The sequence below is a fragment of the Panthera leo genome, chromosome B2 (genome assembly GCF_018350215.1).
Source record: "Panthera leo isolate Ple1 chromosome B2, P.leo_Ple1_pat1.1, whole genome shotgun sequence".
Taxonomy (NCBI): domain Eukaryota; kingdom Metazoa; phylum Chordata; class Mammalia; order Carnivora; family Felidae; genus Panthera; species Panthera leo.
The window spans coordinates 79,264,098-79,289,734 of NC_056683.1; the positions used below are offsets into that span (position 1 = coordinate 79,264,098).

Genomic DNA, 25,637 nt, shown 5'->3' on the forward strand with positions numbered 1-25,637 from the left:
CCGAGATTCCGGCGCGCTCTTTGGGCAGCTTTGCGCAAGCGCAGGTGGCATTGTACCGGTCCCTGCAGAATGACACGTATTTTTTTCCCACCTAGACAGCCTATACCTCCCCGAAAATGTAGGGAAGCCAAGCCTCTTTCACGCGTAGACTGATCCGCAGCTTCCCCAAAGGCATGTACTTTACTGGTGAAAGGGTCCTTCTCACCACTGTTACAGATCTAAAGCCTGATCGCCCTTTTTTCTGCCAAGCTTGACGTCCTGGAGGGATCTGGGTTTGATCTGGAATTTGGGAAGTTCTCCCTGATGCGGTTCAGGGGAACAAGCCTTAGAGAAATTATAAGGGCGAGAAATTGGAATGCCAGAAAAGAAGAATCTGGGGAGGTGTACTTCTAAGGATCCATGAAGTATCTAAAATTAATCCCAAAGCATTTTTCGAGAGTTTTGTTTACATTTCTGAAGAAAAGTTTCCGCGTATTTGGGAGTGTCGGGGGGGGCCATGTCTCAAAGTTACTAACTTGTGTATAATTGTCAAAGGCAGGAAGTGCCGGCCGGAATACCCAACTGGCGGTGTTCCTTGCCTTACCAAACAAACGGTCTTTCCCTTCGAGTTAAGCAGGGGTGATTGGAAGCATTTTATAAACTCGGTCCTGTAATAAGACCTGTAGTTACCAGAGTAAAGTATTAAACGTAAAGCTGGATAAGGGGAAATTAATTATAATGTAGCAGTTTGGTTTTAAACAATGCTATATTTGAACTGCAAGGTTGTGAGGTCGGGTGGGGGGTATATTTTAAAGAGTCAGTGGGAAATTTGGGAGGCAGCTCAGCCCCTGAATGCCTGGACTCTCTCGGTAAGATTCAGAATTCCCCCATAAAGAAAGAGGGGCCAATGGCTATCTCTCTGAGAGCCTGAGTTAGGTAACACTCCTGGTCTACCTTGAAACCCTGTAAAGTCCACCTTACAACTACTGACCTTTTTGTGAGTGTATCACACCTCTTCTGACAGGACAAGATAAGATCCAGTTTCCTTACATACCAGAAGTCGGCCTAAATAGTGCCCAATTCTCTGCATACCATGCCCAGAGTGGTGAAGTGTTTGATCCTCCAAATCTCTAAGGATGGAAAAGGTGAGCCTAATCTTGGGAGAATATCTCACTTTTCGGTTTATTCTGACATGTGTGGAAGGGTGCTCCTATCTGGCTTCCCAGAAGTTGGCAAAACGTCAACGAGTGATAGTCGTTGTTTTGTGTGTTTTTGGTTTTTGGTTTTTGGGGTTTTTTTTATCAATTCCCATTTTCCCTCGCTGGCAGGGACTAAGTTGGTATCATGTATGCTCGGCTTCCTTCCTCATTCTGGTGACCCCACCACCACCACCACCACCACCACCTCCTCCACCTCCTGCCTGTACTTTACCAGCTACAGTACATAGAAGAAATTCAGAAGGAGATCATGGTGGGCTAAGCTTGGAGCAAAGAAGGAACATGAGTCACATCTCACATAGAGGTTGAGGTTCTAAGCTCAGGATATGGGGCCAAGGAAAACAAACTCAAAACTCTGTTCCACTGCTGAGCACCAAATGAAGTCACTGACTGGCATTTAGGGTCATGTACAAAAAAGAGCGATCTTCAGACAACAGACCCACACTTTTCACAGCCAGTTTCTCCCCTCTAAGCTTCACATCTTCCTCGAGGGCATAAGTTCAGAAGCAGAACAATAAGTAGCCTCTCTCTCTCTTGCTTGCCTGCACAGGCCCAGGTAAGTTGATAGGAGTGGGTACAACACGACTTCTTTGCAGTCAGATTCATAGCTGCCAACAGCTACTCTAATGTTGTAAGCCAAAAGAGAATGTACTGTGGAGCTTCTTATTTGCACGATCTCCCTCCAAGCCTAATAAGGTATTAGTAATTTTATGTTTTTAACTTTAAGTTCAGGCCTGTTATTAGTTTAATTGTGGGCAAGCAAACAGATATGTTGAAGTCCTAACCCTTAGTCCTCAGAATTTGAACTTATTTGGACATTGGATCTTTACAGAGGTAACCAAGTTAAAATTTGGTCATTAGAGTGGGCCCTAATTCAGTGGGACTGGCATCTTAGGATAAGGAGAAATCTGGACTTGAAGACAGGCTTACACAGAGGGGAAGATGATGTGAAGACACAGGGAGAAGACAGCCATGTGACTAGAGGAATGCATCTATAAGCCAAGGAATACCAAAGATGGCCAGCACATACCAAAAGCTAGAGGCAAGGAAAGATTCTCCTCTGGGGCTGTCAGAGAGGGCATGACCCTGCCTACAACTCGGTTTCAGACTTCTAGCCTCCAAAACTGTGCAGCAATCATTTGTTGTTTTAAGCCACTCAGCTTTGGGTACTCTTTTGTAACAGCTCCAGGAAACTGATACAAGGACCCCTAAAAACTTGGATCTGCCCTTGTTGCAACCCATGCTTTCTGGATCTAAAGCTCTTGAAGCCAGTGTCCTCTGGACTAAAGTCCCTAACCTTAGTATAAATGCAGACAACTTTTCCCAATCCCTTTTAAAGGGAAATTTATCTGGTACACTCTTAGGGTTTTAGTGCCCAAAAGTCTGTTCTAAAGAACTCAGACATTCAGCCATTAGTACTAAATCACTGTTTGCTGTAAGAGCACTGAGATCTTCAAAGGCAGTATTAGGTATTTCTTCAGGTGGCAAGCATTAATTCAAGTATCTGCCAGCATCTCCATAGTCCTCACTGCCCAGGGATTTACCATCCCTGTTCCTGAGGTGGGATTCCATCCCCAGAAAATGCCCTTAGACCCAGAGGTTCATCTTCCAACGGAGGACTCTTCCACTGACAAAGCATCACAAACTGGGGGGCTTAAAACAACAGAAATTGATTCTCTCACAGTACTGGAGGCTAGACGTTCAAAAATCAAGGTGTTTGAAATCAAGGCTAACAGGGCCACCCTTTTTCCAAAGCCTCTGGAGAAGTATCCTTCCCTGCCTCTTCCAGCCTCTGGTAGCCCCAGTCATTCCTTGGTTCCAACCTCTGCTTCTGTCTTCACATGGCCAACACCCCCCTGTGTCTGTCGTCAAGATGACGTTCTCCTGGGGCACCTGGGTGGCTCAGTCGGTTAAGCGTCCGACTTCGACTCAGGTCATGATCTCATGGTCCGTGAGTTCAAGCCCCGCGTTGGGCTCTGCGCTGACAGCTCAGAGCCTGGAGCCTGCTTCGGATTCTGTGTCATCCTCTCTCTCTGCCCCTCCCCTGTTCATGCTCTGTCTCTCTGTCTCAAAAATAAATAAACATTAAAAAAAAATTTAAAAAAAAAGATGATGTTCTCTTCTCTCTGTGTGGCTATGTCCTAATTTCCCTCTTCAAATGACCCCAGTCATATTGTAGTAGGGCCGAACCTATTCTAGTAAAACTTCATTTTAGCTCGATTCCATCTGCAAAAACCCTATTTCCAAATAAGGTCACGTTCACAAGTACCAGAGTTTAGAAGTTCAATGTATCTTTTGAGACAATTCAACCCATAACACCCACCCTTACCTCTGGAAGCATGTCCAGGCTTGCAGAAACAAGCTTTTCTGAACCCAGGAATTTGACTGCTGTATGTTACAGGGGCTGAGGGCAGGCCACTCCAAGATAGGTCACTGTGGCATGAAGATTATTCTGAAGGCAATTGAGACCTTGTGGACTCAAGAGAAACTTTTGTCTCTTCCTTAACTGCATGGAAGAATCTAAATTGGGGGGTCTTTCCCAGAATAAGGATAAACCTTATCTGAGTGACCCATCTCTATTGCAGGGCAAACATCTAATTACCAAACATCTCTTCGTCTTATTGCCCTATGGTGTGCATTCCTTTTCTTTGAAGTCCCAGACCCCTACCCCTTCTCTTTAGTTGGGGATGACCTCATTTTGCCTGACGGTCTTTGGAATTTCCACGTCTTTGAGGATTCCCTGTATGGACACTATTAAATTTTATTTTCTCCTGTTTATCTGTCTCATGTCAATTTGATTGTTAATCTAGCTAGAAGGACCTTGAAGGGGACAAGAGTTCTTGCTCCCTGAAAATGTCTTCCTTTTTAAGAGTATCATGCAGTTTTTTAGAAAGTCAGAAACTGAGACAGAGACCTTAAAAATCACCTTCCATGTCCCTCTCTGGTTTTGTATATTGCTAGCAGCTGCAGAGAATGAAATATATGAGCAAACTCAAAATCACCGTCTCTTCCCACTTTCCACCAACAGTGCTACACCTGCTTGAAGAGTTGCAAGTCTGTAGTCCATGCTTTCAAACTTAGTCTCCCCAGAGGCTCCAGGTATTTTCTCAGTAATGCGAGACTTCTAAAGCCCAATTTCATGTCTACACATTGTTAAAAGATAAACTGAGGCATATTAAAAATGTTAAGAGAAGGGGCACCTGGGTGGCTCAGTCAGTTAAGCATCTGACTCTTGATTTCGGCTCAGATCATAATCTCATGGTTCATGAGATCGAGACCCAAGTCAGGCTCTGTGCTGACAGCTTGGATCCTGCTTGAGATCCTTTCTCTCTCTCTCTCTCTCTCTCTCTCTCTCTCTCTCTCTCTCTCTGTCTCTTTCTCTCTCTCTCCTTCAAATAAATAAGCTTTAAAAAAAGAGTTCATTTGAGCAAAACTCATTTTGAATTGGGGCTTGCTAAACTGGAAATGGTTTGGATCACTATGGGGACAGGAGCCAGGGGAAAGACTTATACAGAGGAGGTGTAGAAGTAAAGAAAATAAATTATATTTGGCTATACCTTAAAGCCTAGTTGGCTGTTTGGGATTAGTTGTCCTTAGCATTTTGATTTCATAACCTGGAGGCATTTACAGGCTTAGATTTTGGTTTGCTTACGTAGCCTGCCATGACATTAGAGCCACTTCAGTCTAATGGCCTCCTTGTTTAATTCATCAACATCAATTCCCAAACAAGGACTCAATATGACGACTCCAGTTCCAGGGGTGCAAATACATGCCCAACCCTGAATAGGCTCCTACATAGAGAGATCTGATTCCCCACCCACATGTTTGTGCAAGAATATTACATCTCTATTTTCTATTAATCAACCTAATCTTAATTCTGAATCCCTTCCTACTAAATAGGTAGTGTGGGGGGAGGAAAAATAATATTTCCTCTACTCTTCTGAGTTTTTAGCCATTATCTCCTGTAATAAGAGAGATTAACAAGAAAAACAAAGTTTATTAATATGTATACATCAGGTATAGATGGGAGATACTCAGGGACACTTAGTAACACTCCCCACCAGAAAGCCCAAGACACCACCTTGAATACCATCTTCAAGTGAAGACAAAAGAAAGATGTTGGGGGGGGGGTGGTGTGCATTTATGTGGAGTGACCAGGGAAAGCAGAGTAAAATGTAAACTTTTTTATGCAGATTTAAGTGGCGCTTTCTCTGTTGATAAGTTTCTTATAATTTTAGAGTCATCTTTCTCTTCCGCGTACCAAAAGGGACACATGCTCACGAATGGGGGTTTCCTTTCCCCTATAAATGGTGAATTTCCCTTACAAACAGTAACTTCTACTCTTTTCAGAATTTCTTTTGTGTCTGCTGTTGCTCAAAAATAACCAGTTCAAAATAATCTTTCTTCCAAAGAGGTATTCTTCAGCAGGAAATGTTAGCGCTGGCATTTTGGGGGGGTTTCCCCCACTTCTATGCCTAGAATTACATCTTCGTCCCAGGGGCTCAGACAATATATCCCCAGGCAAGGTTGGCTTCCTGCACTGACACTTGACATGACTCCTTCAGCTCTCTACTGATCATTGACCGTACTATGGGAGAAAGGGCATCTTTTGTGAGGCTGGAAGCCCTATTGCACAGGCCTTTTCTTTCTGAATGCACCTGTAGCTATTTCTCTCCGAGGCACTACAAGAGATCAGGGCCCAGTAACCAAAATCTAGAGTCTGGAGAAATATCCAATACTTTCCTTCACTAAGCAGACAGTCCCCCAGCAAGGATTAAATAAGTACATGTGACTGGATAATGTTTTGAGAAATTAACTTTTTTGGTTCAATGATAGAATGGACATATCTCATGAGGGAAGCATCAAAGATGATTCCAGTCTTCCTGTTCTACATAGGAAGGTCTCCAACTTTCTCACTAGCTCCAAGAATCCCAAGTCTATTATTTCAAATATAACAAAGAGCATTAAAAATTGTTTATTGGATCATTTCCTCTGCATGATGATAAGCTGGACATATTTGAGTTAAAAAAAGGAACTAGAATTCCCCATGTCTCTACAACCAAAAATTAAACTGTGTATGGCCACTAGATGGAGCTAAAAACCAGGTAATCAAGCCTTCTACTGTTTCATTGACCAAGAAAGTAGGTCAGTGAGTCAGGTTCTTCAATTACATTATGTGTGTGCCTGCTCCAAAGGTTGAATTTGGCCCTGGTTCACCAAATTCAGAATAACAGGTCAGTCTAACCTACAAGTGATTGAATAACAGTGACTAGCAGAGTGCCTCTGCTGTGCAGTTTACACAACTTTCTTCAATGGAAAATATAAAAGATTAGAAGGAAAAATAAGTAACTGCTTTCTAAACATTACTGTCAAGTCATGATGGTGTTCAGAGATATAAATAGCTATCTGTTTCTGTGTGCCATAAAAAAAAAACTTACTTCCACTTTGAATTATGCAGAACGTTGTCTAACTTTCCATTTAAGAATAATAAAATTTTATGTATGAATTATGCATTACCTTGCACAAAATGTTCAGAGATTCTCCAATTTGTGTCAATCCTCACAGTTCCATAAGGTAGACATTGCTATCATCTCCAGTTTATAGATGAGGAAACAGGTTCAGAGAGGTTCAGTAACTTGCCCAAAGCCTCACAGCTTGGAAGCTAAAGACCTAGGCTGCGAGGTGGTGTGTGCCATGCTGGAACCTGCCAGCAGTCAGGAGACCTTTGTTCATAATCCAAGCTCTGCCACCCATGCATATTAGGCTTTGAAGAGGGGAAATCACCCTTCAAGACCTGATTTGTTGTTTTCCCATTTGAAAATTATTAGATGGTCCCTAAGGCAAAGTGCCTTAAACTTAAATGCACTCACTCCCTTGAGATCTCTTTAAAATGTAGGCTCTGATTCATGAGGTCCGGGGCAGGGCTGAGATTCTGTATTTCTTTTTTTTTTTTTTTTTTTTTTTTTAATAAGATGGCAGCTTTATTATTTAATTTTTTTTTAATTTTTAATTTTTGAGACACAGAGAGAACATGAGCGGGGATGGGGCAGAGAGAGAGGGGGACACAGAATCCGAAGCAGGCTCCAGGCTCTGAACTGACAGCACAGAGCCAGACGTGGGGCTCGAACCCACAAACCACGAGATCATGACGTGAGCTGAAGTCAGATGCTTAACCTACTGAGTTACCCAGATGCCCCAAATTTATAAAAAACATTTTCGCCTACATTAACTCATTTGATCCTACCAAAACTTGGTGAATTAGATAGGGAAGATATTTTCCCCATCACAGATGAAGAGACAAAGTCTCCAGAAAGGTTATGACAGACATAGCCAGTGTCTCCTGACTCCCAACTGCCAAGTGCCTTTCACCGCACCACACCGCTTCCCTACCCTACCTCATGGCTCAACATGTATATAAATCTATGAGCAAGGAGTGTGGCTGTGCTATAGATAAAGAAGAGAGAAAGACGTGGCATAAGCTTGGGATCACCTTATTAGGAGAAATGACTGAATGAGTAGTACATTGAGGCAGGTTGATGGCTAGGGAACATCTGAAGTTTCTGGTGATGTATTTCAAAACGCCAGGTTTGGATTCCACAGAATGCTAACTTCAAAGGTCATTGACTCACTTATCGAATGGTTGTCTTTTTTTTTTTTCTTTTAAGTTTACTTATTATTTTGAGAGAGAGAGCACAAGCATGCAAGCAGGGGAGGGGAAGAGAGAGAGAGAAAGAGAGAGAATCCCAAGCAGGCTCCTCATTGTCAGCACAGAGCCCGATGCGGGGCTCCATCTCACTAATTATGAGATCATGACCAGAGCCGAAATCAAGAGTTGGACACCTAACTGACTGAGCCACCCAAGCTCATAATGGTTATCTTCCATTGGGCCCTAGTTTTAGACTCAGAAAAAGTATACTTTAAGTCTGCTCTTTTCAATTCATATTTCTACTGAATGCTGATTATGTGAGGAAATCCAGAGATTACAAAGATGAAGACCCATCAATGAACCATAAAAAGCTTATTATTTAGTAGGGAGGACTTATTATTTCCATTACTCATGTATCAATTCATTTAAAAATATGATGTAGCACCTTGCTATATGTCATGTACTATCCAAGGAGAACAGTGACAAATGAACACAGCAAGGCCCTGACCTCAATGACTTGACTTGGCCAATACAGGATATGGAAAAAGTCAGCATAAGCGCCACAGGGGGGCGCTGTGGGGGGCTGCCCACCCTTCCACGAATTACAGAGAGGGATATCTGTCCCAATCTTGAAGAGTCAGGGGAAGCTTCCAAGAGGAAGTCACATAAGCTGAGCTGAGCTGGGGGTCTGGGGGACCATATGTGCAAAGGTCTAAAAGCAATGGTGTGTGGTAAATATTTAACAACCATCTCTCTGGGGATAGGCAAGCACGCCCTAATTTGTAGATTTTGCCAATGTCCTTGATATCAATACTCCCACCAAGGCAGACTTTAAGCTCCCAACATGACATCCCTAAACATGGGTTTGGGAAGAAGTAAGTACTTCACAAGCAGGTACAAATCAGCTCTAGAGTACCACTGCCTAGAGGTGCAAGTACATGCTGTGAGGAACCCCAAGCAACTCTGTGGGGTGTGTGAGGCTTGGGCAGCAGGTAGGGGAGGTGAGTGCAGATAGAAGAGAGAATAGGGAGAGGAAGGCTGGAAAATGACCAAATGCCACTTCAGAGTTTGGAGGTGATCCCAAGGTAAATATGGAGTCATTGAATGGTTGTTGTTTTTTTAATGTTTATTTTTGAAAGAGAGAGTGAGAGAGAGAGAGAGAGAGCACACATGCGCGGATCTTCTGTTCCCCTCTGTCTCTCTGCCCCTCCCCAAACCCGATGTGGGGCTCAAACCCACAAACCGTGACATCATGACCTGAGCTGAAATCAAAGTCAAACACTTAACTGACTGAGCCACCCAGGTGCCCTTCATTGAATGGTTTTAAGAAGGGAGTGACCCCATTGAGAGTAATATATAGAGAGTAATGGAGACAGAAGCCTGATTACAGTATTCTGCAGTGCGAATGAGAAGTGATAAAGTGGACAGAGTGGAGACAGTGAGTGCAGGCAATACCTATACTTGCCTGTGAAGCAAAAGGAGCAAGGAGCTAAGGCAGTAACTGTTGGAAGCCAAACTTGAAGCCAAAGGGTTTGATTCAGAGATTTTTTTTAATATAAAAAAAGATGATTACACTTCAGTCAATTACAATTCAATGAATATGACAAAAAGCCAGTGGAGAGAGAGATGAGGGGACAACTGATGGAGTGCGCCCTCTGAGGACAGGGAAGGATAGGATCCCAGGTACAGGATAGAGTATAGGATAGAGTAATAGAAGTACCATGAGATTACAGGGTTGTAAGTTCATGACGCATGTTGAGAGTAGAAATTACTTAAAAATAAAAGAAATCTTAAAAAAAATAAAATACAATAGAAGAACCATGAGATTTAACGTTTTATTCATGCTAAAAAAAAAATCCAAAGTAGCACTTGGAAGGCAAGACCCTAGTCAGTTTTACTCAATGCAGTAGCCTCAGAATGATGGCTGGAAATACAGCAGGTATTTGCTGAGTGAATTAACCCATGAATGGATAAAAGTAACCATTAATTAGACACACTTTGAACCAGGACTGTGAAAGTTATTTTCACACATATTCTTTAATTGTTACAACAACACTTAAGAAGTAAATAATTATTTCCATTTTACAGATGAGAAAAGAGAAGCTTAGACTGAGAAATGAAAGAGTTCAGGACGTGCCACCCAAATTACGTTGCTTGGGGCTATTGATTATTTGGAGCTGAAGGTATTTCAGAAACAGCAGATGCAGGAGGGTCTTTCTGATCTACCCTTTTCTACCTAAAAACAAAACCATAAAATTTCCCATGAGAAAAGTACCCTCCCTGTACCAGGAAGAGAAAAACATCCTTATCACCAGAAGACTGGGAATTGACACAGAAATGGGTCTGTACAAACAAACTTACTAATAGCCCCTTTCTTCCACTGGCTTCCTTTTCATTTATCTCCTAGCCACTTTCCCACAATTTACTGCCCTTCACTGAACCCCTTCGTCGTATCATTTCTTCGCATATTTATGGTATCTTTGTCTAAAAGGTGGAAAAGCTTCCTGTTCTGGTCACTTCTTCCAGTCTTCATTTTTTTGTGAAAGCTCTCACGCACATGCAAAAATGTAATAAAATCTGTCCACTTTTCTCCTATGAACCAGTCTTGTATCAGTTTAGTTCTTAGGCCCACCTCCAGAACCTAAGAAAGGAGAGGGGAATTTTTCCTCCCACACAGAAACATAACCCATAACCACACAGCTAATGAGTGGCAGGCATGGGATTTGATCCAGGTCAATCTGATTCAAAATTGTGGTTTTAGCAATGACTATGGAAAAAAAAAAGACTGTGATTTTAAGTGTCTGGATTCTAAATATTCACTAACTTTGTCAGATTACCATATTAGCAAATATTGATGCCTTAACCCACTCCAGACCAATTGAGTTGGAATCCTTGGAAGTGGGGGGCGCGTGAGTGGCTCAGTCAGTTAAGTGTCCAACTCTTGATTACAGCTCAGGTCATGATCTCACCATTTGTGAGATCAAGCCCCCCACCAAGCTCTGCACTGACAGCAGGGAGCCTGCTTGGGATTCTCTCCCTGTCTCTCTGCCCCTCCCCGGCTTGTGCACATGCTCTCTCTCTCTCTCTCTCTCTCAAAATAAACTTAAAAAAAAAAAAAAGAATCCCTGGAAGTGGGACCCAGATGTCCTATTTTAAAACTCTTGTAGGTGATTCTAATGTGCACAGAAGGTTGGGAACTGCTTCCTTGGATCACTTTCTAATTTGAGGCTGTAGGTATCATCTACCTGTCATTTTATTTTGAGGCAACATCTCTGCAAGTCCACCAAAGCAAAGATTTCTTCTTCTTTTTCTTGGGTTACTAAAGTACCAGGCACACACAGTGAGTGAGTCTCTTGTAATTGGAAAGTGTCAGCAATAATACCTATCCAATACCTTGTGGAGAAATACTAAATATTTGAAGTAAAAATTTAAAAAATTTGAGAAAGGAAAAGGAAGACTTTTGATTACTTGCATCAGCAGAATAAGTAGAAATGAGCTAATTATGGAGAGACAGAATAGCATTACAGTTAAGCATGCTGCCCTTGGAGCCACAAATCCCAGCTCTCATGGTCACTAACTGTATGTCCTTCAGCAAGTCTCTGAACCTCTCTGCTCACTGCTTTCCTCCCCTAGGAAATAGAGACGATGTCAGCAACTCCTTCACAGGATTAAGAGAGTGAAATGAGCTAATATGTGTGAAGCACATGCAGCCCAGAAGCATTCTGGGTCATCTAAGGCTGTTATGCCTATCTTTCCCTGCTAGGGAAAGAGGATTTTGTCCATTTTCTTGCCAACTGTATCTCAAGTCCTAGAAAAGGGCCTGCCACAATGTGGCCTCTCCATAAATGCTGATTATTGTTGTCATTTTTGAAATTAGATAATTAAAACAAATGTTATGTGGTGTGTGCCATTTAAAAATAGTCATTGATTCTAAAGCTAAAAATATACCATTTGCTCATAAATCATGTTATGCCATCATACTTTCAAAGGAACTTGGTGAGCCACCATAAGATAAAGAAACTGAGGGGCTCCTGGGTGGCTCAGTCGTTTGAGTGTCTGACTCTTGATTTCAGCTCAGATCATGATCCCAGGGTTGTGGGGTTGAGCCCTGAGTGGGGCTCTGCACTGAGTGTGGAGCCTGCTTGAAATTCTCTCTTTCTCTCCTTCCCCTCTCCCCTACTTGTGCTCCCTCTCTGTCTTTCTAAAAGAAAAACAATAAAGAAATTGAGAGCATCGTTTTAAAAATATGGTGAGACATAACTATAGAGAACAAATTGATGGTTACCAGAAGGGAGGTGGGTGGGGGGATGAGTTAAATAGGTGATGGGGATTAAGGAGTGCACTTGCTGTGATGAGCACCAGGTGATATATGGAAGTGTTGAATCACTATATAATACACCTGAAAGTAATATTACACTGTATGTTAACTAACTGGAATTTAAATAAAAACTTTAAAAAATATATGGTGAGGGGCGCCTGGGTGGCTCAGTCGGTTGGGCGTCCGACTTCGCCTCAGGTCATGATCTCTCAGTCCATGAGTTCGAGCCCCGCATCAGGCTCTGTGCTGACAGCTCAGAGCCTGGAGCCTGTTTCTGATTCTGTATCTCCCTCTCTCTCTGACCCTCCCCTGTTCATGCTCTGTCTCTCTCTGTCTCAAAAATAAATAAACGTAAAAAAAAAATTTTTTTTTAAATACATGGTGAGACAGTCAAACCTTAAATTTTACATATGTCATCATCCAAATATTTTTAAAATATTTATTTATTTATTTTAAGACAGAGTAAGCAGGGAAGGGGCAAAGAGAGAGAGAGAGAGAGTCCTAAGCAGACTCTGCACTGTCAGAACAGAGCCTGACTCAGGGCTCTATCTCACCAACTGTGATCTGAGCCGAAATCAAGAACCAGAGGTTTAACCAACTGAGCCACCCAGGCGCCCTATCATCCAAATAATATTGACTTTCGGTTAGATTTAAAATATGCAAAAATGAAAAGCATTAAATATTAAGATTATGGAATTTAGTGATTTTACCCTTTTCCTCAGATTTCTTTCACTATTATTCCACCATCATTTCTTTATCTGTTTTTCCTCCTGACAGCAAACTGAGAGCAACCTCATCTGCTCTTGAGAAAGAGAAAGAAAAGACAGGAACTAGTCCAACAGTTGAACTGCACTGAATAGTTTAATGCTACCCTTTTAACAGCTGGAAATTTTTCATGGAATGGTTCCAACCACTCCTCAACTTGGGAAAAAATCATTCAGGGACCTTCTGCCTTACAAGCAATTCATAACCCCTGGCAAAGTTGAATCTAAAAAATATACAACGTGCCTATGAGTCATCCTTAAAATACTTTTCTTCAATAAGCTTCTGTAATGGGGAAAAATTATCATTCCACACAAGCTTCTGAGACTTGTTACCACTTTGCAGATTGAATAACCCTTGGAGACAAGGCAATCTACCGGCTAGACAGCCTGGAAACAGCTTCCAGACCAATCAGCTGCTGGGAAACAGTTTTTGGCCCAATCACCCACCTGGAAACTGTACATGGACCACTCGCTGTCTTCTAAGAACCACTTCTCCTAAAATCTGCCACTGCTGCCTTGCAAACCAAACCAGAGAGAGAAAATATACCTGAATTATTTCTACACTGACCTTGTGAGTCCCAGCCCATCTGTGCCCTTTTGACAAGTGCTTCGAACTCCATGCCCCTCAGTGGAATTCATTCTGTATTGAATAATTTTTTGGCCAAGCCCTATCCTTTGTGGAAAGAGGTAAGGAATAAATACATTTAATAATATATCATTTTGTACATTATAGCGGGTTTTTTTAATGTTATTTTATGGTTTTTTTTTTTCATTCAAACTAGGTGATTGCCAACCTTAGCTGCACATTGGAATCACCTGGGGAGTATTAAAAATCTTGATGCCCAGGCTTCACCCTGGACCAATTAAATCAGAGTTTCTGTCATCAGTCTTTATTAAAGTTCCATAGATTATTCTAGTGTGTGTCAGGGAGCAAGAATGTCCTGTCCCCTTCAAGGTCTTTGTAGCTGGACTAAGAATCAAATTGACACGAGACAGATTAACAGGAGAAAATAAAATTTAATAGCATTCCTAGGGGGAATCCACTCAGACATGGAAATAAGGTATATATGTCATTCTGAATTAAGGAGAAGGGAGTAGAAGTCTGGGATTTCAAAAGGAAAAAATGCAATTCACAGGAAAATGAAAAGGAGTGCATGTTTGGTAAACAAATGTTTGCTGGGCCACTCAAAAACAAGGAGACACAGAGGACTTTGATCAAACAGGACTTGCTGGATTCCTCCCTGTCTACCATATCTAGTTCCTAGTGTAAGGTAGTTCTTTACGGTGATAGCTCTCTTCTTGGAGCAGATCCTCTATCTAAATGCTTTTTAGGCAGTTGAGGGGGGAGGTAAAGAACTTTTCCTAAACCTGTTGGATTTCGATTGCTTTTTAACTCAAAATAATCTTCATGCCATAATGGCCTACGCTTGGGGCAGCCTACCCTTGGCCCCTACCTATGCATCTTAAGTTGAAAACAACTGCCTAACTAGATCTTAAGAACTTGCCAAAGGCAAGCGATTTCTTGCATTTTGCATTATCTCACCCTGCCCTGCCTAGACAGTTTTTCTGCCCAGCCCTGGCAATCAGTTGATAGTAAACACACAGGGAGTTTCAGCAAGGTGCCTGGGATCTGGGGTAAGATCAGGACTATGTCACCCTCTGAGCTCAGTAAGGGAATATGGAATAGTTGTAAGAGCTTGTTATTGTGGACTCGGGTCTGTGTTTGAGGTTTATCTCTACCACTGTCTAACTCTCTGTCCTAAACTAAGTTAAATGTAAAATGGGGAAATAAAAGTATCTGTTTGAGAGGATGTCATGAAGATCACATTAGATAGTAATAAGTAAAGCACTTAGCCTGGCCCTGGGTACTTGCTCCATAAATAGCCAACTAAGAATAAACACAAAATTGTTGAGATGACCCACTTGCAAAAGTAATCCTTCCTAAGAGATGATTTGTAACATTAGCAGGGCTTAGAAAGTAACCTGCAGTGACAGTGTTCAAAGTGTATCCTCAGGCCTGTTATTTAACTCAACAGAAATGTAATCGAATCAACCCTCCTGTAACTTGAACATTTCAAGTAACATTATAGTAATGGAAGTGTCCTTGCCTGCACAGTCGATAAAAAGAAGAAGGGGCACCTGGATGGCTCAGTGGGTTAAGAGTCCAACTTCAGCTCAGGTCATGATCTCACAGTTGGTGAGTTTGAGCCCCGCATCGGGCTCTGTGCTGACAGCTCAGAGCCTAGAGCCTCTCTTTCTGCTCCTGTGCCGCTTGCGCTCTGTGGTGGGACCATTTTTATTCAAGCTTTTGGGAGACTCTCTTGGATTATTGGAATGATAAGAAAGAAACTGCACTGCTAGTTCAGCTGCAACTTGACTCTTCAGAATCAATAGCCATTTTGGATTCAGGAAATCCTTGGAGAATATCAAACCTTACCCTATTACAAAGCCTCCTGGATCTGGGAGTTAGAACTATATATATAGCAGCCTGGTCTTTTGTCCTTGAGAAACCTCCTCTCAAAACCCAGCACATAGTAGGAAAAACTTTTCAAAATCTAGTTACATTTATATTTTAGTTTGTTAGGGCAGGAACTTCTGTTTTTAATTAACCTCTGCTGGTCTCCATCTGCATACAGGACACACAGTGAACTTGATTCTTCCAGTATCTACAAGAAGCCTTAGGAATAAATCAATTATAGATCTATTAACTCTATTAGCTCTTTCAAGCTATACAGCTGCTGGCTCATGACATTTCACTTTGCACCTGCCTCTCCATCCCCAGCTAGGCATCTTACCAATATGTATCGCTGGTCATAAATGAAAATAGAAATTTCTTCTGCTATGGATATAAAGGGAGGGACTAAATCCGCTCTAAAAAATAGTCTTTTTTATATTCCCCAGAAAATAAACTATTATTTAATGATTCCAACTATTTTCTAAATGATGCCTTCATATCCTCAATGTAATTGCAACCCTTTAATAAGCTTTATTTAATAAATAATACTCCTGAGGCTTGAGAGAGCTCATATAGGAGTTAACACGCATAATTTATTTCCCAGGGTATGGATAATATAGACTCAAAATTGTAATTTGTCATCAGTATATACTATGAGTATAACATACAGTGACAATTTTTTCTTTTTTAAAAACTTTTTTAATGTTTATTTATTTTTGAGAGAGAGAGACAGAGACAGAGATGGAGCACAAGTAGGGGAGGGGCAGAGAGAGAGGAAGACATAGAATCTGAAACAGGCTCAGCTCTGAGCTGTCAGCACAGAGCCCAATGTGGGGCTCAAACTCACAAACCTGTGAGATCATGACCTGAGCCAAAATCAGACACAAAACCAACTGAGCCACCCAGGAGCCCCTGACAATTTTTTCACATACATTCCTAGTTGTTTCATATACATCCCTAGTTGTTCCAGTCACATTTGTTGACATGACTATCATTTTCCCCATTGAGTTTCCCTGGCACCTTTGTTGAAAATCAGTTAATTGTATATGTGTGAGTCTATTTCTGGATTCTATTGTGTTCCATTGATCTATTTACACCAATATTACACTGTCTTGATGACTGTAGAGCTTCTTAGTAATCTTGAAATCAGGTAGTAAAGTCTTTCGACATTGTCCTTTTTCAAGATCATTTTAGCTGTTCTGTATCCTTTGCAATTTCACATAAACTTTACTACCAGCTTGTAAATTTCTTTTAAAATGATCCTGCTTGAATTTTGACTGGATGGCTGTAACTCTATAGATCAATTTACAGACGGTAGGCATAATACAACTATGGAGGCTTCCAATTCATGAACAATTAACCACTCCATTTATTTAGACATTTATCCCTACAATATTTCATATTTTTACTGTACAGGTTTTGCACATTTTTTGTTACATTGATTTATTCCTAAGTATTTTATATTTTTATTTTCTTGTAAATCATATTATCTTTCAGTTATATGTATGGCCCAGTAACATAAAATGTATCTTGGTGAATGTTCAATGTGCACATTGAACAGGGGTGCCTGGGTGGCTCAGTCAGTTAAGCGTCTGACTTCAGCTCAGGTCATGATCTCATGGTTTGTGGGTTTGAGCCCCATGTCGGGCTTTGTGCTGACAGCACAGAGCCGCTTGGGATTCTCTTTCTCCCTCTCTCTCTGCCCCTACCCTGCTTGCACTCTCTCTTTCAAAATAAATAAATAAACTTTATAAAAAAAATAAAATAAAATTATTGGATCATCTAAGTATGTCAGGTCAAATTGGTGAGAGTATTGCTTAAATCTTCTATATCCTTATTGTTATTTTGTCAGTTATTCTATCACATACTGATAAAAGAGTACTCAAATCTCCAAATATAATTACAGATTTATTTCTTTATTATCAATTTTTGCTTTTACATACTTTGAAGCTCTGTTATTAGGTGTATATACACTCAGGAATTTTACTTCTTCTTGATCAGTTGCCCCTTTTATTATTACAATACCATTCTTTATCCCTGGAAATACTCTTTTTCTTTAAATCTGTTTCCTCTGATATATAGAAATACTAGCTTTCTGACGTTCAGTGTTTGCATGGTATGGATTTTTTACTCTTTAATTTTCAAACTGTGTTTTTATATTTAAATGCATCTCTTGTAAATAGTATATAATTGGGTCATGCTTTTTATCCATGCTAATAATCGCTGTCTTTTTATCGGGCTATTTATTCTGCTTGTATTTAGTATAATTACATTAAAACATTATCATACAAAATACATATAAAGAATTACTAAAGATTAAAAATAAAAAGGCTGGGGGGCGCCTGAGTGGCTCAGTTGGTTAAGCATCCAACTTTGGCTCAGGTCATGATTTCCCAGCTTGTGAGTTCGAGCTCCACGTTTGGCTCTGTGCTGACAGCTCAGAGCCTAGACCCTGGCAGGTTCTGTATCTCCCTCACTCTCTGTCCCTCCCCCATTCGCACTCTGTATCTCTCTCAAAAATAAATAAATAATTTAAAAATAGTAATAAATAAATAAATTAATTAATTAAATAAAATAATAAAAATAAAAAGGCTGGGGCACCTGACTGGCTCAGGGTCTTAATCTCAGGGTCATGAGTTCAGGCCCCACATTGTGAGTGGAGCCTAGTGAGAATAAAATTTAAATATTAAATAAATAAATAGGCAAACACTCCAATAGAAAAAAGCGGAAAAGAATATATATAAAAAGGCATTCCTAGAATAGATGTTCAATTTCCTTAGTAATTATGGAAATAAGAATCCACTTTACACCCATTTGTTTTGCAAAACTTAAAGATTCGTTATATCAAATGTTATGTCAAATATGTCATATATATATATATATATATATATATATATATGTCAAGGCATAGGGAAATATGTTGCAGGTGTATTTAAGTCTACCCCTTCATTATTTATTTCTTATTTGTCCCCTCTCTTCTTTGTTCCTCCTTTTTGGTCTTCTTTTGGATTGAGTATTTTTTGTATTCCAGCCTATCTCCTCTATTGGCTTTTTTTTCTAACATTTTTAAAGTGATTGCTAAAGATTACAATATGCATCCTTAATTCATCACAGTCTACCTTGAACTGATATTATACCACTTCATGTAGAATGTAAGAGTCTTACAACAGTACACGGTGACAATTTTTGATAAAAGTTGTATATTGTTTGAAACTTCAGATTTATATATGTGTATTTATTTATTTATTTATTTATTTATTTATTTATTTATCAAAACTCATTAAATAGAACATTTAGGATGTTTGCATTTCACTGTATATGACTTTTACCACACACACACACACACACACACACACACACACACACAAAAGGAAACATAAAGAAACATTAAGCTCTAGTTAATGATATGCATACTGACATGTCAAGGGATGAAGTTTACTGATATCTGCAACTTACTTTGATACACATCAAAAGATAAGATGAATTGATGAATGCCAAGAAGAATGGCTAGATGGATAAATACGTGACAAAACAAATATAATAAAACATTAATTGCAGAGTGTAGATAATTCTTTCAATTTTCCTCTTTCTTTAAAAATGTTCATAATAAAATGTTTGATAAAAAAGCCACTATTCTGGGGTGCCTGGGTGACTCAGTCAGTTAAGCGTCTGACTTAGGCTCAGGTCATGATCTCATGGTTTATGGGTTCGAGCCCTGCACCAGGCTCTGCCCTGACAGTGAGGATCCTGTTTGGGATTCTTTTTCTCCCTCTATCTCTGCTCCTTCCCTGCTCGTGCTGACTCTCTCTCAATATAAATAAATAAACTTTTTAGAAAAGCCCCTCTTCTAATGTGACATGAAAATTAAAATCTAATTTGTTTTGTAATGTCAATTAATTATATAATGAAACCTTAAGGACAGAAAAAATTATGCACATAAATTTTGTTGTGGTGATGACCTTAAAGCTCTATCTCAGTAACTCTTGACCTTCTTAATTCCAGACCTGGCCTGAATCCTAAATTCAGCACTGTCTGCAAGGCTGCACAAGATCTCACCCTTGTGTGCATTTCCAGCCTCCTCCAGTAGCCCTCTTCCCCTGGCTCTCTGCCCACCAGGCATATGAGACTTTCAGTTCCCTAAATGCCCTGGGCTCCTGCTTGCCTGAGGCCCCAAGGCCTCCACCGAAACTGTTTCCTTGCCTGGAGTACCACCCTGCAACACCCTCTCCTTCTTTTCAGAAAGTCATGCTCATTACTCACTCAGGTTTCAACAGAAATATCATTTCCCCGATGAAATAGTCCCTCATCTCCCAAAGTAGGTCAGGTTCCTATCCTGGAGGAACCCTGGGAAAGCACCTCACAGGGTCTGAGTTGCTCTGAAGCCAGCACAGAACCATGGAATTTCCTTCTTAAAGATAGCAGATGTCCTTAACAGGTCCTGACCTTTGTAACTTGTCCTTAAGTAAGTCACTCCCCTGCTCAGAAATCGGGAGGAGTATGTGTAACCTCTAAAAATCCCTGACTTAAAAGCCAGTTTTGGTTTAGAAATAATGCTGGCTTGCTTTTTATGTTACATAAGAAGAGCAGTGTGCCCCCTCAGTGCCCTAAATGAGGTAAGAGAGCCGTGATTGGAAGTTAGCCGAAAACCCAGAGCTTCTGCCCTCAGGAAGCGATGCGACAGAGACAGAACAAGATGGAATGAAGATGAGACTAAAGGCAGGAAAACCACTTATGAGGCCACTGCAAATAACCAAAGGCCTGAATTAAAGCAATGAATGCTTTAATTCATGGAAAAAGAGAGAAGGTGACAGATTGAAGGGGAAGAATATATTGGTCTTTGCCACAGCACATGGCATATGTGGAGGGTGAGTGAGGAGCATTTGGGTAAGAGGATGGATTTGGGGACTCCTCTTTTGTCCTCAGTCACCACAGCTTTGGGATTCCAGTACAGTAAGTCCTAAGCTGAATGACATTTAGGTCTCTACATAGCATCTCCCACAAGCACCATAACCCCAAATGTCCAAACTGATAAATGTTTATGATCTATAATATTAAGCAATGAAAATAACACTGATTAGGGGCCCCTGGATGGCTCAGTCAGTTGAGCGTCCGACTTCAGGTCATGATCTCAAGGTTTGTGGGTTCAAGCCCTGCATCGGGCTCGCTGCTGTCAGCACAGAGCCCACTTCAGATCCTCTGTTCCCCTCTTTCTCTGTGCCTGCCCCCCTCTCAAAAATAAATAAATGCTTTAAAAAAATGATAACAGAATAAATTTATTAAAAGTTCTGGTTTTCTGGAAGTACCCTCCACAATATATCTCCTATGTCAACTCTTTTTTAAAAATAAGACTAGGAACAATTTCTCAGAAAGCATCATTTTATATTATAACAGAAATCTATTCTTTTGATAATGTTAGTTGAAGTAGCCACTGAGAAACAATCAATTTTAAAAAGAACATAGAGTACTTCTACAAAGATTTATTACCGATATGGATTTCTTTTTTTAACTTAATGACTCACCAGCAAAATCCTTTAGAATTGGAAGGCTCTGTACTTTGCAAGATTGCCAAATTGTCACTGATTTATTCCCCTAAGTATAATTTGAAAGAACCTGCTGTGTAAATCCGAATACTGTAAACCTGTAAACCATGAATCTTTTCAAATCTACTTTTCCTATTAATGGTACCTAATGCCTGAGATAGAATCACAAATTGGGAGGAATCTGGGCCTATTACTGTGCTAAACTTCTGTGCAAAAACAAAGAAATAAACAAAAACTGAAAAAGAAAGGGAAAGAGAGAGAGAGAGAGAGAGAGAATTTATTAGTCTGTGTTCCTGAAAAGGCTAGGGCCCAGTTCACTTAAACTATGGCTACATCCAAGGCTTCAAATGATATCCAGGAATTTCCCTGCCTCCCCTCTTAGCTCCGCCTTCCTCTTGGTTGGCGTCACTTTCAGACAGCTTCTGAAGCTTCTGGGCTTACCTCTTCCCAGACTAAAGTCCTATAGAAAAGAGAGTTCCTTTCTCTGAGTGAAGAGTCGGTGTTCCAGGATGGTGTCAGCATCAGTCTGGAGCACACTTAAATTAGGATAATTAAAAAATAATTTATTTTCATGTTTTATTTACAAAAGCTGATTCTTAGCACTTCCTCCCAAGTCTGTGTTCAGTGATTTCACACTAGTAGCTTACAACGGGCCACAATGGGAATATTTACACTAAGCAATTGGCAAATGCTACAAATTAAGGCTCTTTCCCTCCTCCCCCCCCCCCCAACCCTGGCCATTTACTAGCACACCACTGAACTATTTGCAAAAGTGTAGGAAAGGTGTAAAGTTCTTGCAAGGACCCAGGACTAATAGCAGCAGAGGTCCAAAGGAACCAGGGGAGAGACTTTAACCAGACTCCAGAAGGAGAGAAGAGCAGTGACCTTTAATTAAGGGACATGGGCAGTCTGAAGGGGGTATCACAGGAAAGGAGCTGAAAGATAAATATCCTGACCACTTTCTGCACCAAAGTGGGCGACAATGTTTTATAGATTCTGGAAAGAAAAAGTGAAAATGACATAATCAATTGTTAATTAATATTATGAGGATGTGGAGTATTAGCTTCCAATTTATTTGCCTAATGCTAAAATGTCCAGTGCTAACTTTGGAAAGTCCCCATGCTTTCCTTGCTGGAAACTCCCATGGCCAGACAGTTCAGAGAGCCAGTCTCATTCTCCTCACATGGACTTCCTGTGTCTACTGGTTTCAGATTCACTTTTATATACAAGCCTGAGAATTGCCATTGAACTAAGAATTTAGTATGTGAAAAATGGTGTTTCAAAACAGCAGAGGAAAAGATAAAGGGTTCAATAAATAACATTGGGACAATGGTCTAGTCATTTGGAAAATATAATAAAATTAGTTCCCTATCTCATACCAAGATCATATGTTTCTGATCTTGGCAGGACAGAAAGCCTTAAGTAAAATAAGAAAAGCAAAAACCATAAAGTAATGACTAGGTAGGAAATATTTGCATATGCAGATAGATATGGATACTACATAGATATTTATATAGGTATTTATCAAACAAAATATATATAAAGAACTACTAAAGATAAAATGTAAAATGGCTGGGGTGCCTGACTGGCTCAGGGTCTTAATCTCAGGGTCATGAGTTCAAGCCCCACATTGTGAGTGGAGCCTAGTGAGAATAAAATTTAAAAATTAAATAAATAGGCAAACAGTCCAATAGAAAAGAGCGGGAAAGAGTATAAAAAAGCAATCCTAAGAATAGATGTCCAATTTCCTTAGTAGTTAATTATGGAAATAAGAATCCACTTTACACCTATTTGCTTTGCAAAAACTAAGGATTTGTTATATCAAATGTTATGTCAAATGTGTGTGTGTGTGTGTGTGTGTGTGTGTGTGTGTGTGTCAAGGCATAAGGAAATGGATACCCACTCACTGCCAGAGGGAGTATAAACTATTATGACCACTTCAGCAACAATTTGACAGTACTTTTAAAATTAAAATGTGTATATCCTGGGGTACCTTCTGGCTCAGTCGGTACAGCATGATCTCAGCGTCATGAGTTTAAGCCCCCATGTTGGGCATGGAACTTACTTAAAAAAAAAATTATAAAAAAATAAATAGGACGGTGACTTTCTGCCGGCTGCGGGGCGGGAGCGGCCCGTAGGCGCTGAGGCTGCCCCGGGGCGCCAGGCGTCTAGGGGTGCGGACCTCACCCACCGGAGAGAAGATTACGCACACCGGCCAGGTTTATGATGATAAGGACTATAGGAAAATTCGATTTGTAGGTCGAAAGAAAGAGGTGAATGAAAACTTTGTCATTGATTTCATTGCTGAGCAGCCTGTGAGTGGAGCTGACAGTCCTGTGGTCGCGTGTGATAGCGGCGGGGGGCGGGGTGCTTTTGCCACCCGGAACTGTACATAAACCTGGACAAAGAAACAAAAACCGGGACGTGCGGCTATTGTGGACCGCAGTTCAGACAGCAGCAGATCACTAGGGCGGCCGAGCTCTGCACTCGTCTCCGCGTTAACACCGGAGCAGTCAAGGGCCCAGTGCTGTGCGCCGCCGTCTGAATAAAGGGCGTTGTGACCCAGGGGGAAAAAAAAGAAAGAAAGAAACTGCGCACTTCAGTGGTTTTTTTATATATTCATAGAGGTGTGCAACCATGACCACTATGTAATTTTAGAACATTTTCATCACCCCAAAAAGAAATATCCATCACCTACCCTCCCCCAACCCTAGGCAACCACATATCTAGTTTCTATCTCTTAGATTCCTTTTCCTGGACATTTCATACACATAGAATCATACTATATATATATATATATATATATATATATATATATATATATATATATTTTTTTTTTTTTTTTTTTTTTTTTTTTTTTTTTTTGGTGTGTGTGACTGGCTTTATTCATTTAGCATAATGTTTTTAAGGTTCATCTATGTTGTAACATATATCAGCACTCCGTTCCTTTTTATATATTTTATTATATGATACCACATTTTTTAATTCATTATCCATTAATAGACCTTTAGATTATTTTTACCTTTTGGCCACTGTAATTAATGCTGCCCTGAACATTTGTATACATGTTTTTGTGTGGACATGTTTTTGTTTCCCTTGGGTATATACCTAGGAGTGAAATTGCTGGGTCATAAGATCATATGATAACCGTCTGTTTAATATTGTGAGCTGACATAGTGTTTTTCAAAACAACTGCACCATTTTACATTCCCACCACATTACTGTTCTATTGGTCTATTGTTTCCTTTTTTTAAAACCACCTCAAAAAAAGTTTATGTGTATATTTGTGTGTGTGTGTGTGTGTACGTGTACAAAGATCAAAAGAGCAAAATCCTAGTTGAGTATCAGGTTGGGAAGTCCCCCTGGGCTAAGGAGAAGAGAGAGTAACTAGAACCTGCCAGAGTCATTGGCAAAGCAGTCTGAAAAGTCAAGGGGGATGGCCCAAGACAATCAAGGTTAACACAAGTCCAGAAAGGCTCTCCAGCTGCTGGATGGAGGAGACGGCTTGGAGCCAGGAATCCTGTTTTTCTGATTTGTTTGGAACGCTACAAGATATTGAATCAAGACAGCCCTAAACATAAGGAAGATTATTACAAATAGGGTCCAGTTTCAGGAGAAAGGGCCTTCTGAGGATCACAACCAGGTGCAAGGGCTGGTGGAGCCAGTTTTGACAACCTACCAGCCAGAGTTCAAGACCAGGCTAGACCAGGCTCTAGACCTGCATTCTGAGCTGCAAATACTGGGCATAGTAGATGTGTCCCTATGGTGAGTCAGGTATGACGGGACCTGGGTGGCTCTCAAGCATGCTAGCTCTGGAGACCATTTGCTGACTGCCTAGTAGAGAGGGTTACTTTAATAGACCGGGCCACAGCCTTTCTGGGACCTGAAAGATATGGCAATATTATAATCAGCACACAGGAGTGGGAGGGCTGCAGCAGGCGGAGGCTGGTAGTATATAGCATAGGAATGACAAGTTCCAAAGAACTTTCACACACTCTAGCTCATTCGTTCCCAACCTGGTGGGCTGGCTTGCCCAAGGACTGTAATTATCCCAAAATATCTCGACACATTTCTAAATTGCCATTTATAACATAGTTTTTACAACTCTTTTCTAAACCTACAGTTAAGACATAACTGAGAAAGTCGGCTCCCCAGAATGGGAGCCCCTCACAATAATATTCATTAAATAATTATCCAACATTTCTAAATGTAAAATGCATTAAATAATCTTTTATCAATAAAAATTATTTACTTAAGCTTAATTTGCTCTTTTATTTCCACTAGCCAATGTAAAGTTAAATGTCCTGGGAAAAAAAGTCTGCACAACGAATCCTACTTTTCTGTGCTTCTTGTTCTCTCCATAGTTTCCTTTTGTGATTTTTTTTTTTTTTTTTTTTTGGAACCAGACCACTTTGCTAAAGTATATTAAAGAGATTAAAATGTAGATAAGAAGATAAATCACTTGCCTCTAGTAAATAGCACAAAGGCCATCCATTCTATTCAATCCAGAAGTTTAGTTGATAAGGCTGCTTCGTATGTGCATTCTATTCAAAAGCATTTAGAATTCAAAAGCATTCTAAAGGAGATTAATCTGAATTGTGAGGAGATGTTTGGTTTTCTTCTCTTTAAATTCCACTCAAGGGCGCTGTTTATTTTAATAGGGCCAGGCAAATTTTACAGATGTAAAATTATAAGAAGTTTTATGTGAAAAATTCAGG

General features: G+C 40.4%; 1 protein-coding gene, 1 long non-coding RNA gene and 1 pseudogene across 4 annotated transcripts in view; 2 read left to right on the plus strand and 1 right to left on the minus strand.

The window, feature by feature from the left end:
• The window catches only part of RNGTT (RNA guanylyltransferase and 5'-phosphatase), a 334,258-nt gene extending 308,835 nt beyond the window's left edge, over positions 1–25,423 (minus strand). The window contains exon 1 of the mRNA XM_042939336.1: positions 25,386–25,423. Coding sequence (XP_042795270.1) covers positions 25,386–25,410 — 25 coding nt within the window. The 5' untranslated portion in view covers positions 25,411–25,423. The remainder of the gene's footprint in view (positions 1–25,385) is intronic.
• On the plus strand, positions 1,008–20,492 carry LOC122220165. 3 transcript variants are annotated; one of them, XR_006202699.1, is made up of 3 exons: positions 1,008–1,124; positions 12,938–13,611; positions 19,382–20,492. It is a non-coding gene; the product is annotated as an uncharacterized LOC122220165 (long non-coding RNA). The 3 variants fall into 3 exon arrangements; XR_006202700.1 differs by lacking the exon at positions 19,382–20,492 and adding an exon at positions 14,961–15,035; XR_006202698.1 differs by lacking the exon at positions 19,382–20,492 and adding an exon at positions 13,707–13,782.
• On the plus strand, positions 23,013–23,555 carry LOC122220164 (annotated as a pseudogene).
• Positions 25,424–25,637: the final 214 nt, after the last annotated feature.